This window comes from Lampetra fluviatilis, chromosome 6, assembly GCF_964198595.1.
Source record: "Lampetra fluviatilis chromosome 6, kcLamFluv1.1, whole genome shotgun sequence".
Classification (NCBI taxonomy): domain Eukaryota; kingdom Metazoa; phylum Chordata; class Hyperoartia; order Petromyzontiformes; family Petromyzontidae; genus Lampetra; species Lampetra fluviatilis.
Window position 1 is genome coordinate 5,271,212 of NC_136280.1, and position 12,913 is coordinate 5,284,124.

General features: G+C 43.6%; 1 protein-coding gene across 1 annotated transcript in view; it reads left to right on the forward strand.

The window, feature by feature from the left end:
* The window catches only part of LOC144933074 (transmembrane protein 132C-like), a 152,720-nt gene extending 140,225 nt beyond the window's left edge, over positions 1-12,495 (forward strand). The window contains exons 8-9 of the mRNA XM_078857576.1: positions 1,922-2,113; positions 11,221-12,495. Of these exons, the coding sequence (XP_078713702.1) occupies positions 1,922-2,113; positions 11,221-12,405 (1,377 nt within the window). The 3' untranslated portion in view covers positions 12,406-12,495. The remainder of the gene's footprint in view (positions 1-1,921; positions 2,114-11,220) is intronic.
* Positions 12,496-12,913: the final 418 nt, after the last annotated feature.

Below are 12,913 nucleotides of genomic sequence, written 5' to 3' on the forward strand. Positions count from 1 at the left end.
GCAAAATGCTACACATATATAATGTATAGAGCACTGTTATTTATGCATACCACAAATGCCAAACCTTGAGGCTAAGCAACACCACTAATCGCACTGCACTGCATTGGCAAGCGCCCCCCCCCCCCCCCATTGAGTACCTTTGTATTCAACCCTCATGATACGACGACGACAGCAGCAGCAGCAGCCACGGCGGTCATCAGGACGCTAGTCACGTCGCTCTCTCATGCAGCAGCAGTGCTATATGACTTTTGAAGATTTCCTGATAGCATAGGGGGGGTGGGGTGTGTGTGTGGGGGGGGGGTCAGCCTGATAGCTGGGAGATGCATCACCGGCTCTTATCTCTCCTGCAAACCTAGAGACGTAAAAAGGCCTGAGCAATATCAAAAATAAAATATATATATACACGCACACGCCGTTGTTTTTTGTAATCAAGTCGTTATTCTTTTTTGAGCTGGAAATTTATGCAAAGATTCATGCACTGATTCATCGCTTCTGGAGCAAATTATGTTGGCACGTGCTCGCTTTGTGTAAACAGCGGGGAGAAGGGGCGACGTTGCATTTTGAATGGAGACCAGCGGTGGTTGGCTCGGCGTTCTTTTTGTTTTCCTGCGTGCGGACGGAGAACAACATCGCTGGCTTCAGATTTTTGAAAAAATATTTACATTTCAAAGACATTTTTAGCTCTTAGCTAACAAAAAGACGAATTGCGAACCAATATATATTCAGCGAGGTCTATAATAGTTCAACCTCAAACCGCATTTGCAGATGGTGCCCGTGTTTATGGTATCCGTACCTTTACTGCCGTACTAAATATCATCTATTGACTATTTCAAAAGGTAAAAAAAAAAGCATCAGGGTTATTTTTTCTTTCTTTTTTATACAATGAAACTCCTAAAGGTCAGCTTTGATAATTATGCTGCATCACCCGATTGGCCTTACACTGGTTAGACACTGCCACAAGCAAGCCATCAATAAATGAACTAAATCGGATATTCGTTTGTTGTTGAATACATGGAGAAATGTGAGACAGGAAGGAAAATGTACACATTCTTGACCAAAGATAGAACTGGAAATCTCAACATTTGAATTGTTTTTGTATTATTTATACATGTATATATTTATTAAGTGGATAGTGTATGGGGCATCTGCAACGTTTTGTGAACTATAGCACAAACCTGTAGTATTATAATTTATACAATTTAAAATGCAATTATAGTTTATTATTGGCTATGAACTAAAATCCATTGTGATTACCAGAACAATTGCAAAATGCTACTTAAATAAATCTATGTCGGCAAAACAATTGCAGCGAATCGCCAACGTTGCAAAATTGAGTTTCTAACATTATACTGTCCAATTTATTGTGATCCCACATATTTGCCTTTCGACCATTAAACCAAATAAAGAGCCTTCATAAGAATTCTCCATGCGGCAATGTATTAACCCAACACATTTGCTTTCTCAACATCCCAGAGATGTGACACAGGAGACACGTGGTAATACCACTGCGGTTGTGTTAAATTGCGCTCCGATGTGTTTGTGCCACGCATCGTTCTGCGCAATGTCAAACGTTTCACTCCCAATTACCGGAAGCTCCGTTCGACAACTGGATCCATTTCCTAAAGGAAGCTCCCAGCATCTGGAGCCAAACGCGAGATATCATGAAAAACAACCAAGCAGTGACACCTGAAAAAACACGCCGGAGGGCTGAGAATATGTGCTACTTCATCTATATTCTGTAAGGTAAAGTGTAAAATATAATGCGATGCACAGTGTTCCTGAGAACTGGTGTGCAAGACGTTCCGGTGTCAAGGAATTAGACCGAACGCCTCTTGCAGTGAGCCCACCGCACATCGAGCACAGAGTGACAGCCCAATGACGTGTAACAGAATTAAAGAGGCTAATGTCAATTTGCCCCCAGGTGCTGTCCCCGCTGTCAGACTCGATCCTGGGGGAGCGCGCGGTGACGGTGAGCGAGGAGAAGGTCTCCGTGAGCGGGCTGCACGTGACGTTGCTCTCGGGCCTCTCCCTGTCGCTGCGGCCGAGCAGCAGCGAGCCGAGTGTCGTCGTCGCCCGCACCACGGGGCTCAGCATCTTCACGGCCAGCAAGCAGGTACGAGCCGCAGCGGCGCGCATCGCAATTAACGTTATTTCACTCCAGCGCGAATTGTAAAAATGTGCAGCCCTTCAATTGCTTCCTCATGCCACTCCGGGTGAAAGGTCCTCCAACTGGGGGGAGCTCTGGAGAGCCACTTTGGGGGTTCTTTGGCCTGACACTTTCATGTTAAGCAGATGGCCTGGAAGAGATAGAAGTACCCACACTTGACCCCACCACACAAAACACTAATTGTGGTGGACAGAGGCGGGTGAGCGGGCGAGCGGGTGGGCGGGTGGCGGGAGGGGATGGAGTTAAGAGACACGCACCATTGTTTCAGCTGCCGTGCCCGGGAGATCGAATCGAACCGACGACCTCCTGAATGGCGAGTTGCAAGCGTTGTGTTACTCTAACGCCGTGCAGCGTTCCACCTTGGCGTATTGAGTCGTGACTCTTTATCACCTTTCCTATTCGGTCTTAATATATACACATATATATGAACTCAACATATCTCGAAAATGTATTTTCAATTGGGTAATAAAGCACTGTTGCAAATACCGTTGCTAATATGTGCACAGGAGAGGCATCTAAAAACATTAAGATTGTATTTGCGCAAAAGTTACACACCAACCTAGTATGAAAATCATATATTTTTTTTACGTGAGCTTCAAATGTTTATATTGGCCGTACATAATTACTAGTGCATTGTTAGCGATATGCATTTGCTTATAATTCTTTAATTCTCCACTCTTGGAAACTTTTGGTCTCTTTTTTTATAACGAGCACAACGCAGCACTACCTCCCTCTTCTTCGCTGTGCATTGTGTGCTCTCAACGCCTCAGTTGCAATATGCAGCCACTTAAAAGTCAATATTCCCACAGGGACTGGTTAGCTAACAAAAATGTTTTAGTGACAAATCCATTTTTATGTGCCCATGAAGCAGGCAGCAGCATTAGCGACTTTACTCTTTCTTCCATTCCGCCTTTCTACCTTCCCCCAGACAACCGCCCTTCCCTCTTAGTCCATGGGCTGGAGCAGAATTGGTGGTGGCAAATATTCATTAATGCCGACTTCTGTGTCCCGTGCTGTATTGCCACTCTTCTTCTTTGTATGGCTGACGTTGGTATATACAGCAACAATTTCGATTTAAAGCTTTCGTGACTGCAGGGATTCATCTTCTTGGTTCTTTCGGTAAAGTCACGTAGAATTGAAATAATAAAATTATAAAAATAAAACATAATAAAATAATTCTCACGACGTTTCGGCCACAAAGCAAGTAGCCGTCCTGTTCTCCACCTGAGGACGGCTACTTTGTGGCCGAAACGTCGTGAGAATTATTTTATTATGTTTTATTATTATTTTATTATTTCAATTCTACGTGACTTTACCGAAAAAACCAAGAAGATACAGCAACAACTTTGATTTCACATTCAGGTGCTCGTGCCAGATAATTTGCATCAGGGGCCATGGAGTGGTGCATCGTTGTGATGACGCCTCCTCCGTATTTGTGAATTGCGCGACGATTCGTGATGTTCCGCATGGTGTCTTCTGGGTGACCAGAGTCGCACACTGCTGAGGAGTTTTTAATCTTCCACTCTTTGCATGAAGTATCCGCATTCTTGCCAGCATCGTGAATCTGCCGGTCATCTCAGTGAGTCAACCAATGGCTACCTGGGTCTGTTCCGAGACCTCCTGCCAGCGAGCGTTCGACACTTCACAAAGTACACACAGCCTGGCACAAGCGTCGTGGTGACGTCACCGCCACTTAGTGGTGAATGGCGGTTGTTGTATGTGGATGAGGTTTAGGGTTCTGGCCCATAAGCTTTGCATATCGAAGCCGTTGATCTTCTGCATCGGGACTTGCATGAGGTGTTTGTGACTTCTTGTGAACTCGATTCGGCTTTCCAAACAATCATCATGGTTGATAATTACTATTAAAAGTGGTTTTACATGATGCTTATCAAATAAGGCTTTACATTATTTTGTGATGCTGCTGCTGCGTTGCCCGCGTTGCGCAAGCACAATGAACAGAATAGAAACTCAACACATTCATCAATAATACCATGGTCTTAAAATGAATATATATATATATTTTACAGGGTGGTCCACATGTCAGGGCACAGGGTTATTTTATTTATTTTAACAAATGATAACAATAATAATTATTTTCATCGGCAATCATACTACGTATTAAATACACCTGGTTGAATGCAACAACATTTTTACGCGTTTTGTAAATCCACCGCTTTACTTGCACACGAAGCGCCACAATTAGAATGCCATCATATTTTACGCCACTCGCGCCCTCGCTCCATTGCAGGTGATTTTGCGGCGTGTTGCACTAGTTCATCGGTTACAATGGGAAGGAATACAGCGCGGAGGCCACACCATCAACCTCTAAAGATTGCATTTCCGGCTCCCCACACAACGTGAAAAACAAAAACACTCTTCAAATGTAATTTTTTTAATAGAAGTCTCAACACCACACATTAATTTCTATTGATTTATCTGACCTCGCTGTTTAATCCATTTAGTATTATTATTATCCTACGTTATGAGACCTCCTTTACCAGTGGCAAAATATAGTAATAGGGTAAAAACCTATTACTATTATCCTATGTCCCTATTTCTCGCTTTCCAGATGTTCTGAGCCGTGCTAAGTTTCCTCTGATTTTATTGTAAGTGCTTGGAGTTTTTTAATCATAGACATTTCAGGCTTTAACCTTAATTGTACAATTGTAAAGCTTCTGATAAGCACTTACGATGTGTTTCTTTATTTAAAGTGTATTTAAAATTGAATGTGCAAACTGTGTGCTTTTCTTGTACTCCCAATGCTCTGGTTTCTTGAACACAGGCTTTTCTTACAGCTCATGTTTACATCTGCTCTTATTTTATTCCAGCCACAGTAATATAAACGCATGACAAGATTTCATTATTCTTTCCATTTGAATATCTCATCAGTCAACCCTTGCCTCTCATGACCTTAGTGTGATCCGAAAGGATTTTTTTACAACCTATTATCTTTATTCCAGCCATGTGAACATGCTTTGTTTTTTTATACATAATGGAAGGGACCCTTTGAACGGGAAAAATGTCTTTGTAAAAAAATCAAGAACTGTCAATTCAGGAGCAATCTATTCCCACTGGAAGCTGCTTGTTTTGACGCTTCATTGACCTAATTCAATGCCATCGCAAATTGAGGTCTGGAAAACAAAATCCACATTTGCTGCACCGCATTCACTCGGTGAGCCAGGCTACGGCGCCTCCTCGACACCCATGGGAAGGGAATTTCAAAACGTTTGCGTGATCCACCAACCCTGGCTGCTGCCTCCACAGTGCTGGATTACAGGCATGCGCTACAGGCGTGCGCTACAGGCGTGCGCTACAGGCGTGCGCTACAGGCATGCGCTACAGGCGTGCGCTACTATTGCCTGGCTAAAAAAATCCATGAGGTTTTTTTTGGGGAGGTTATATCGCGTAAATATATGTGTGGTCAAACCCGCCAATACGACGCATTTATAGTTACGCAATCTAACCGAAAAACATCTCTTATGGATAACATTGGTCGCGAAAGCACACGTGTTAAATAAAATACAAATCCAGCTTGTTTTCATTACATACCTTACCATTATATTTTAGATAATCACCTACCATCTTGTAGGTACTTCATTCAGATTCACAGTATAGTTATACATCTCTATCTGGAACAAGTGTATGACATTTGAAGTGCGCGATTTGACCATTGAAAGCGTGATGTGAATGCAAAATCACCTATGTGTCAACTCTTTTGTTCAATTTGTTTTATTTTACATTCACAAAATAACTGGCCGAGAGCTGCTGGCTTTGAGTCTTCATAGTCAATTTGCCGAAATGTTTACGTGCTTTGAAAATGGAAATACTGAACATAATGAATTCATGAATATAATTGGAACTTGTAAAAAATGACACAGGGTAAAACAAAACGAGAAAAACCTTAAAAACAAATCTACAAGTAGATTAACAGTGAGGAGACATCGACCTAAGCCTCACTTCATGAACAGATTGTTTTCACCCGTGCAATATTCACACAATGTCAGCCTTTATTTCCACAAGTAGCAGTTATATATTTTGATGTTCATAATTGCATAACTTAATTCGCGTTCATATTAATTATTTTATATAAATGATTAATCATTATTTGTAATTCCAAGTGCCTTTTGCGTTTCCCATTTTGTCCCGGTTCCCACGGTGAAATGGGTCTAAGTGGGAGTCGTTCGTGCGGGAACCAGGGCGGGGAGATGCTAAATCGAAGAATACATTTCACGATCCGTGACGGGAGTTTCAATTTGCGGAATCGCGGCACTCGGAAATCAGGGGCGTGGCCGCTCTCGGTTGGGCATGGCGATCCATTTCACGCCACAAAACGAGGCATTTCTGGCACATATATTCATCATGGAAAGGGTGCCGTAAGAATTCACCACAAAACACTGCCTTATTGACCCTCGCAGAGAAAGGGGTCTGGCACGGTGGATGGCTTCTATTCTGTCACTGTTAGAAGCATTCCAAAGCGAGTCGTACTCTCTATGCGGTGAAATCGTCAGTGTTCGCGATGGAGTGGGTGATTTCACGTGTAATCGTAATAATGTCGCAGGCAATATATCTACCCCAATCCCCAGAACTCCTACACTTCGTAGTACGGTACGGTACAACATCGGGCACAGAAGTTTCGGCGGATATGTGAAAAAATCGGATAAGTGAGCATCTATGGAAGATTACGATTACGCCATACACACATAGGCTACTGGACAAAAATAAGACACATAGTGCTTTATCCGCGAAGACACACACTTCTGTGTTTTAAGAAGCAAGCACATGTACACGACATTGAGAATACATTATTGGTTGTGAAAAGGGTCGAATTTGTAAAGATCTTTTTAAAAATGTACAAAGACTGCACTGGATCTGGGTGGATAATTGGTCAGGGGAAATATGTGATGGTTGGATATTGCTCATTAAGCACGCACATGTTTTACTATTTGCGATGCAGTGTTGTCTCCTAGACATAAACAGACGCGTTTAAATTGCATTGCTTAAACCAAGAACATCACCGAGTTTAAAGTCCCCATTTTGTTTTTATCCAAGGCCACGTTTACCTTCAGTTTTCCGTCTGTCTCCAGAGTATTTTTTGAGGCACAGAGACACGTGTTGTTTGCCTACGACTGAGCAATATAGTACAACTTCTCGAAGCCAGACTCGAATACACCTGAAATTGGGCAAAGCCTAGAGGTTACCCAAAATTACATGAATAGGTTTAAAAAAAAAATCGATAACTCGAACTCACTACATTGGTCACACACCGAGAACGGCAGGATATGGCATCCTGCAGTCAATCCGCATGCATTAGCCTCGCAAGGTGGTAAAGCTCTATGCTAATCTTGTATAGGAAAGACAAGATCTGGTTTCAACACAGATAAGTGTTAGACGATATCCCCAACCATTGAAATAAATACAATCGGTGTGCATTGTGCCACTAGAAATCCTTAAAGCCATATATCTGTCTGCTGTAATGAAATCGGTGAATTCCTCAGATGCCTTGATCATCGACATGCTCTGCTCGTGGCTTCTCACGTCTTAGGCGATGCCACCAAAAGCTAAGAATGCTCAATAAATTAATGGAACATTCCTTATTTGGCGTTTCATTAATAGTTACGATAAAGAACAAATTCGTCTTGAAATCTTACTCAGCATGTGGGTGGTGGTGGCTTGACCATGACGTGGCGGCCTCGTGGCACGAGCAGACACACGCACATATTAATCAGCCAGCTGGATTGAGTTTGACACTTACTGTTTGGCACACGGCAATCCCTTGCACCAAAGACAAAAGATCCCCCGTATAGCCTTCACAGGCTGTTGGGGCAGGTGCTGTCAGCGAGCACCTAGGAAGGCCGACACAGCACGCGAGGGGGTGGGTGGCCAGCACAACGCCCCAGTGGCGATGTTTACACACCACACCAGATACTCATTTGAGGCCGAGTCGACCTAGAGGAGGTCCAAGACAGGTTCAGGTAATCGTCACCATTGTTGGTGTCTGTGAGCAGGAATCGAGCTCGGACCGCCGGATTCATGGCGCAGCGCGCTAACCGCCGCACTTCCATTCCCCGCACTCCACTTCTCCAGCTTCTGTAGCAACAGCAGCAAATTACGTATTTAAATACTGAACCACAACTCTCGCCCTCCATTGCCGCAAAACGGCAGAAGGCCCATTGAGCACCAATCGTTCATTCAGGATGAAGACTGCGGCAGGAGGCCTATTTGGTGGCAGAGCTTATCTCTGGAGAGGGCAGTGCACGCACTTTTTACATGAAATTGCAGCTGCGTGCAGTTGCCGCTCCTGTGGGTAAAACTAACAAGGCCGCCAAGTCGGTTTGGCACGTACCATTTTTCCTACTGACTTTACACGTGCCAATAGCCCCTCCAAACTAAAATGTAAGGGCAGTGAATTCCCCTAAATCCGCGTCAATGACCATTCGTAGATCATCCCATATCAGAGGTACAGCGCCTCTCCCGTGATTTTCAGCAAATCGTTTTGAAGGGGAGTTCTTTTTTGCCGTACGAATTTCCGGGGGCTCCGGTGGACCGTGGGATGGCACGACAAAATTTGTTAGATTTGCGGGCGAGAGGGACGCGCCATATTAAAGGAGTTTTTACTGTAGTCTGATTTCATTTAAGTTGCGCTTCTATACGCCAGAGAAAATAATATTTTTGTTTGATTACATTTACAAGTTATATAAAGACAAGTTTTTTTTTAAACACTAATGCTGCGTTCATAAAATCATTGTATTGTGCAGCCAGTCAATCGAATAACTCGACTACAGTTCGTCTTTACAATGAGTTTCAGGAACTGTCCGTGAAGTTATATTTACAATAAAGATAAACTATTAAGTATGCTTCAAAGTAATTTCATTATTCCCTCATGCTGACGTTGACCATACAGCTGGCATGCTTGGCTTTAAACTTTTATACGCGGTATTAAAAAGTAATTGAGGTGTGTTAAACTTTTTTTTTCAAGAAAGTGTTAACCTTTATGTGACAACAATGATTTTAACAGCCAGTGTTATTGCCTTTTCCACAGTGGCACTAAGTAAGACAATGATGTATCGATGTGTAACTGCCTCCAGTGCAATGCACACAACAGTATTTTAAATAATAATAATGTACTTGCACGAGAGGTGATTTCATATAGCCTCACTTGCACCGACAACATTAATTATTCCTTTTTTATGTATATATTTTTTATATCCTACGGTAAAATGTACACATTTTTAACTTTGATGACATTTTATGCACTATTGTGAAATTCGTAAAGGATTTGAATAAAAACATGGTTTTGCTATTATCTGCATAAAAAGCAGCACCAAAATAAATACAATCCCCAGTGGAAAAAAACACTTTTCTTGTGACACGTTTCCTTAGCTGTGGATTTACGTAATCCGAAAAAGGTACCGAGTTTATTTCGTTCATTTGAATTTCACACATAATGCATGCAATAAACCAAAGCTGTCAACAGTGATGGGAAATGGTAGGTCAGACTTTGAGATTGCTTCTAAAGGAAATAACTTATTTGAATAGTATATTGCAGCACATTGGAAACACCACAGCAGCACAAAGCTGTATTGTATTTTTGAAAAACCAGATTACACCTTTTTTAGTACTAAATCATTTGCTGAGGTGTACGGTATGTGACATGTGAACTATTTTTAATTGGATGTATTGAACACAATCTTTGAAAAAAAGGAATAGCGTGTGATGTTAATTTCACCAATCCTAGCCCAGTTGTACTACAAGAATATTACATTAAGTTCAGATTGAATAATTTACTCGTTTAGGATTTTCGCTACAATAACAACTAAGAACAACCAAGAAGCAATATCATAGGTCAGGGATGGCCAAACCGCGGCTCGTGAGCTGCGTGTGGCTCCAGGCCAAGTTCTCAATGGAGAGGCGAATAATCTTGAACTTTCAAACGTAACAAGTTTTTTTGAAATACGAAAAATCTGTGGAAACATAAGTAGTCCAAGACACTCGCTCAAATAATGAGAGCCAGGCATGAGTAATCTTGAGGCGCTCCCATAGTTATCTAATTTCAACCCTCCACAGCCAACAGTGTGAGCGAACCGACCGCGTGACCACCACTCACTCCCTTGTGACAACCACACATCACCACCCCCTTGTGACCATCACACACGTGACCAACCTCAAGTGACCACCCCACGAAATCAGCTCAGCATCATGTGGCTCTCGGCCATAACTAGATTTTGGTAGTCGCCTTGTTAGGGTCGGGAGGTTTGATCACCCGCTGCCATTGATCCTCTACGTGGATGTGCAAATGAGTACATCACCTGGATCCAGAGTCACTGATTTACTCCAAGGGATCGGCTACATTAGTGGCGCAACAGGCTATTGGCAAATAGCCCAGGAGCTGTACCGTAGCGCTTTGATATTCTACACGCGTGTGCAAATGAGTGGTGCACTCTGGTTATATCTGCAAATTAGCCCTAACGGCCAGGAATGAATACTTTCCAATGAAAAAAAAATCCTCTCCTATCAGCAGGAGCACCCATGTAGCCTTCTGAATTAACCAGATGTAACAGTGCAGAGGTTCCCACACTGCTATGGAGAATAAAGGTACCAGCAATCCCTGTGAAGGGAAACCCGTTTTTATTGTAACTAATATTCTGGTGGTGCAGACTTAGAATCCAGAAATCTACAGGCATGACTAGGATGCACTTTGATGTGAAAAAAAAGATATTCGAGTTCAATTCCCGGTCATGACTAACATTTGTGTTGAGTTATACCTGAACCAGTCCTGGGCTCACACCTTCACTCCAGACTGCATTATCCAGTGGGGTGAAATATGGTTAAAAAAAAAGATAAACTCTCATGAGTGGCATGGCATGGGAAGGCCTTCATCTCGTAGTAGATTGACAAAAGTCTGAAAATGCTTGCTCTTACTCAAAAAATGTTTTTGTTCCCAACTTTTCTTTCTCTCATTTGCCCACACACAATCCTTTTTATCCTTGATATTATTGATCACTTTCATTATTTCTCTGTCTCGACATATTCCTCACCCCTCACTGTGTCTTCAGGAGGCCATCCTGATGATTTGGCTGCAGTACAGCGATGACACCGTGGTGCCCCTCGACGTGTTCAGCCCACGTGAGTATCTCCTCACCGTCTCCTCGCTCGACCAAAAAGTGGTGTCCGTCACTGTGCCAGAGGGTGACGCTTGGCCCCAAATCGTGGCCGAGGGTCAGGGAGAGGGTGGCCTCATCCGCCTGGAGCTCATGATCTGCGAAGCCTGCCAGAAGACTCGGCGGAGGACGACGGTGGTGGCGGCTGTGGCCGATGTGCACGTTCGCTTCTCCAGGCCGGAGGAGAGTGGCTACAGCGGCAACGAGCAGAGCACCGAAAGCACCAAGGAAGGCGGCGACATCATTGACGAGGGCTCCGTGACCTTGAAAGACATTCTTCCCAATGGGCTCGGCACTACCACTGAAGCAGGGGTCGGCGTGAAGTCTACCGCTGGAACAAATAAGAATCAAATAATGATTGTGCCAATAGGCATGGATATAAGCCGACCATCCGCTGACACAAACATCCCCACAGCCACCGATTCTGATCGGGTGGATGAGGAGCTACAGGCCCAAAATACACCTGGCCTGTCAGATCTTCAGATTGGCATGTACGTCCTTCTCAGCGTCTTCTGCCTTGCCATTCTGGTGTTTCTGATAAACTGCATTGTTTTCACCGTAAGGTACAAAAGGAAGCAATCTCCCCAAAGCCAGGACGAGATCCTGACACATTCGCACGAATGGATAGAGCTGACCAACCCAAACGCGGACACCGCCGTCCAACCACAGGACAGCAGTGCCGCCGTCCCCAAGCAGGGCAGCTGCTTAGTGAGGGAGGGCAGACGTGGCCGTGGCGTTCTCAAGGACAAGGTCAGCACGGCCAGCACGAGCGGCGGCGGTGGCGGCGGCGGTGGCGGCACGGGCAGAGGCAGGCTGCAGGGGCGGATGCGGAGGCAGGAGAGGCAGTCGGACAGGATGCTCGTTAAGGGCGAGCCGGCGGTGAGCTCTCCCACGACGCAGCGCAAGCGCGTGACTTTCACCACCTTCATGACGGTGCACAGTCCAGTCCACGGAGCCGAGGCGTACAGCTCCCTGCCGCCCTCGAAGGAGCGTGAAATAGAATGGATCTGTTTGGACACAGGCTATCGGGAACCAGAAAATCTAAGAAATTACATTCAAAGTTTAACCGACACACTGTAGAGAATAAATTGCTTATTGCGTTGTGCGCACTTGTAATACATTTGTAATTCAAAGGCTATGTGTTCATCTTGTTGCAACATGTAATTTTATTTTTACAACTTGCTGGCTTGATATTGTAAAGAATAATGGTACGTATAAAAGTCTACAGACAATTTATTGAATAACAACAATTTCTTGACATTATGTACGTTCAAAATATCTGTGTTTTAGGTTTTTCTAAACAGGAATCGTTGAAAATTTAAAAAATTCCAGACTTTTATGCAGTCATGGAAGGGAAAAATGGAAGTCCTTACCTCTTCTATCAAAGATTGTGTCACAAAGATAAAATTTGTTAATTTTTACTGGATTTTTTAACGCAATGTATTGCTGCTGAAAAAAAAGTAACAAATGCGGTATGCAGCAACATTTTTAAGTGCGTAACAAGATTGGTCGTGGAAAAGTTATGCATTAGCAAGTGTCTCAGTGCGATAGTTCTGTGCCTGTGTCATTGTAGCACGCAGAATAACAT